General features: G+C 35.8%; 1 protein-coding gene across 1 annotated transcript; it reads left to right on the top strand.

The window, feature by feature from the left end:
• Nucleotides 1-726: 726 nt before the first annotated feature.
• On the top strand, nucleotides 727-3,636 carry LOC106877288 (39S ribosomal protein L27, mitochondrial). The gene is made up of 3 exons (XM_014926158.2): nucleotides 727-841; nucleotides 2,285-2,463; nucleotides 2,948-3,636. The coding sequence occupies exons 1-3, from the start codon at nucleotides 787-789 to the stop codon at nucleotides 3,140-3,142; spliced, it is 429 nt and encodes a 142-aa protein (XP_014781644.1). The 5' UTR covers nucleotides 727-786; the 3' UTR covers nucleotides 3,143-3,636.
• The last annotated feature ends 638 nt before the right edge of the window (nucleotides 3,637-4,274 follow it).

Here is a 4,274-nt window from a genome sequence, read left to right as displayed (position 1 = left end):
GGGGAGAGGCCTTCGGAAAATTCACAAGATCCGATGTTTTTCCCTCATAACTTTGAGGAAAATCGATTATTTTTTTTACTTCACACACACGTAGGAAACGAATCGGAAAACAAAAATGCGCGGAAAGCTGTCCTTGAGGCAAAATTTGAAACCGTTACTAGTACTGTTATGGAATTGCTGGTCTTGTGACCACAGGGGCAACAATTCCATGACAGTACTAGTAACGGTTTCCGATTTCGCCACATTGGCAACAAATACTGCTTTTGATGTGAGGTAAAATGGTGACAGAGACCCCTGGTGGACCATTCCACGAAGGCATCATTCAGTTTGATCGTTCTTCCTCAGAGAGCTTCAGCATTCGTTGAGAAGTAAAACAGGACAGTGTGCTTTCTTCACATTATTCAGTATCTTCTTCGCTGTCACGAATGTATACAATCAGAAAAGTGAATAAAAGAATATCTTAAACTTGCATTCTAAACCTACGTAAGTCTTGGGATAAAAATTTAGAGTAACAATTTTAATATGTAAATGGCATTAAAGTAATTTATAAGAAAATCTTTAATTCGATACATTTATATGCTTTGATAAAAACCTCTATATTGTAATAATATTTCCATTTCCATATCTATATAATTTTAAATCAGTTGAATTTGTTTGGTTATTTTTGTACAATGGAAATCTAACACAAACATTTCCAACTGATGATTTAAATCGAACGGATTTGTTTCAAAGGAAAACATTTTCTATCGACACCGCTTATGGTTGGAGTTACTTCCCTCATTCAAGATGGCCAACCTTTTAGGTTATTGTCGTTTATTGACAGGAGTTTCAAGACAAATTGGTAAGCTTATCGATTATATTAGCTATTGCTTCGTTTTCAGGGTGTTACAGTCATATGTTGTGTTAAATCATAGACACAGTGTTGAGCTACAACATATCCGTAAGCTGTTTTACTTCCTCATTTAAATGCTGAAACCAGTCATAGACTTTGATTATGAAATCTTCTCAAGGGCGACATCGATTTAATTTACTTTTGTTGCTGAGATAAAAACACACAAAAAAAACAACATAATTTGACAGTAAATTAATTGAGATATTTAAATGTAAATAATTGTTCAATCTTAATTTTATTATTCTTTTATGTAAACTATTTGACTGACCTTCAATTTAATATCAACAACGAGAAAATAAAGGCATAACTACAGAAACGTGCCCCACCAACTCTGTTTCCCCGTAACTCACTGAAAATTGAATATTTTTTAATAGAAATTTATACAAATACGTTTCGGCATAACCGTAAACAACACCATCTGAAGTGTATTTGTTAAAATATATCCATGTCTCAGAAAGTTATGAGGAAACAAATTAAGGTGTGTGATTTATCGGAAACTCTTTTCCACCCCAACGGAAAAGTTTTCCTCAACAAATTCCACTACAATCCTAATATATACCATGTAATATGTATCTCTGTAAAATTCCAAGAAATTATAAGGAGACGATGTCGGGTTGGGCACACCTAAAAGAGCAAATCAAAGTAATTAATTAACCATAATTTCAATTACTAACCACGAAAGTCTCTTGAATCGTAACCAAAAACTCAGATGAGTTAATGTGGATGCTATTACATTACCCTTGATCTGCTAGAAATAGTAGTCTAAATTTCATTAAATCACACCTTGTTTTTTAAAAAAGGTGAACGCATTTGATAATCTAGTCGTTCAAGTAAAAAAAAAAAAAAAGATAAGAAAGGCTGGAACGCCTTTCTTTATCACCATCATTTAATGTCCATTTTCCATGCTGGCATGGGTTGGACAGCTTGACAGAAACTGGCAAAACCAAGAGCCACACCAGGTTCCATAGACTGCTTAACTTGGTTTCTACAACTGGATGCCCTTTCTAATGCCAACCACTTTACAACATATACTGGGTGCCTTTGCCATTTACTTGATGCCTTTCATGGAGGGAAAGTGAGAGAAACCCTTCATATGTATATGTGTGTGTGTGTGTGGTTGTAAGTTGGTATCTCCTTGTCTTGATGGCAAGTGATGTCCTTCATTTCCAATCTTTCATGAAACCATGTCCAGTCATGGGGAAAAAAAAGTTACCAAGTAAGGGTTGGTGAAAGGAAGAGCATCTGTTCGTAGAAAATGTTCCTCAACAAATTCCATCCTACCCATGCAAGCATGGAAAATTGGATGGCTAAATGATGATGATGATTAATTTTGTTGTTTCAAAATTGGATGACACTAAAATTGATTTAATTTTCCACATTGATGTTAATCAGGTTTGTCTGATAGCGTTGCTGTCAGATGGGCTTCAAAGAAGGCAGGAAGCAACACAAGAAACAAAGTTGGCAGCACACCTGGCAAAAGCAGGGGACTGAAAAAAAGAGAAGGTTCATTCATCCATAAAGACGAAGTAATTTTTACCCAGCTTGGACTGAGATATTATCCAGGAGAAAATGTAAGTAACAGATTTTTTCCAGACTATCACTTGATTCCTATTTTATATTTTTAGCACCTGGGTTGGTTCCCTGTAAAAAGCATCAGTACTTGTGTCAGATAAAAGGTGCCCAGTACACTGTGTAAAGGGGTTGGCATTTGGAAGTGCATCCAGCCATAGAAACCTTGCCAAAACAGACTGTTGGAACTTGGTGCAGCTCTTCACCTGACCAGCTTCTAACAGACCATCCAACCCATGCCAGCATGGAAAACAGCCTAATGACTGAAACAGACTGTAGAGACTGGGTCCAATTGCTTGCACCAGTATGGCCTCAACCAGATAAATGCAGGGCTAGGTGGTGTTGTTAAATGGCTAACTGATTAAGTCTGTTGCTGTTACAGTAATGTAAAAATTTGTGTCATGTTTAAAGATCTTCAAATATCCATTTTTTTTTTTTGCTTTGTTTAAATGATTAATTTCTTGTTTTTTTTTTTTTTTGTTCCAGGTTGGTTTGCTGCGAGACAAAACGTTAGTGGCGTTATGTGATGGCAAAGTGATGGTATCCCATGAGTACCTTAATCCATTCCCTGATAGCCCTCTCTATGAACCTGTCAAAAAGGGTGTCCTTATACGGAAAAAATTCTTTCATGTTATCCCAATCCCACTACATGCCAAGTTTCGCTTAGTTTCCCAAATCTAACCACCACTACCACCACCACTACTACTACTAGTAAGGGAAGATGTTGACATTAGATGATATTTTGGCAACATCTGTGATGGACAGTTGATAGATACTCTGCTAAATTCTCTCATTTGTACGGAACCCAGGGAATAATTTCAGTTTCCTTTTGGAATTATTTATTATTATTTATGAACTTTTTCAGTTTTTTGAAATCATAAAATGTTAAACATTGTCTTGTTTTATTTACAACACTCTGCTACCACATATAATCTCTGTTACATTTGGTGGCACCTGTCTGGTCAACCAACACTCAAACATACACATCTACATATACATGTGCATGTGGATGCACACACATGCCTAAACACCGGTCAACTTTTGTATCATCTATTTTTGCTTACATTTTCATAATAATAATAATAATAATAATTTCCTGACACTGAGTATATTACAGGTATCTGTTGTTTTTTTTTTTGTAATTTATATAAACTATTCATTTAGTTTTATAAATACTTTCTTGTTTTGTTTTATTTTATTTACTCATGTTTCTTTTGACAAAAGAAGTCCCTAGAAGGGCAGTAACAGCAAATTAAGAACTGATTCAGATTGGGGAAACCCTTCTAACTCATGACAGCATGGAAAGTGGACATAAAAATGGTGATGATGATGATGATTTCTGAACTGGTTCTGAGTTCAGATCACACTATGGTGAACTTTGTCTTTTATTCTTCTGGGGCTGATAGAATAAAAATGAGTCAAAAATTAGTGGAGGGTTGTAATCAACTGACCCCCTTCTCTCATATTTTTGTGTGTGTATTATGGGAGGGGGTTGGGTGATGTGTTTTTTGAGCAAAGTACTTCATTTCACATTGCTGCCATTCTCTCAGCTGGCAAAAATTAGTGAATACATGTACATCAGAGAAACTGGAAAACCATTCCTATGTTCCTTTGAGACTCATGTGGACTGACCATTAGAGAGAGGGAGAGCTTGTGAGTGTAGAATGCTCAGTTTTGGTAGCAGTTTCAGGAATTCTAATTGGTTGAACTCTTTAGCATTTAAACCAGCCATATTTGGCCAAAATGTTCTCGCTGTTTTATGTTCAAAATGGCCAGATTCAGCTTTTAACACCTGTCCTACAATGTCATTCAA

This window comes from Octopus bimaculoides, chromosome 7, assembly GCF_001194135.2.
Source record: "Octopus bimaculoides isolate UCB-OBI-ISO-001 chromosome 7, ASM119413v2, whole genome shotgun sequence".
Taxonomy (NCBI): domain Eukaryota; kingdom Metazoa; phylum Mollusca; class Cephalopoda; order Octopoda; family Octopodidae; genus Octopus; species Octopus bimaculoides.
Note: the sequence above shows the minus strand (reverse complement) of the source record. Positions and strands in the feature narration are given on the sequence as shown.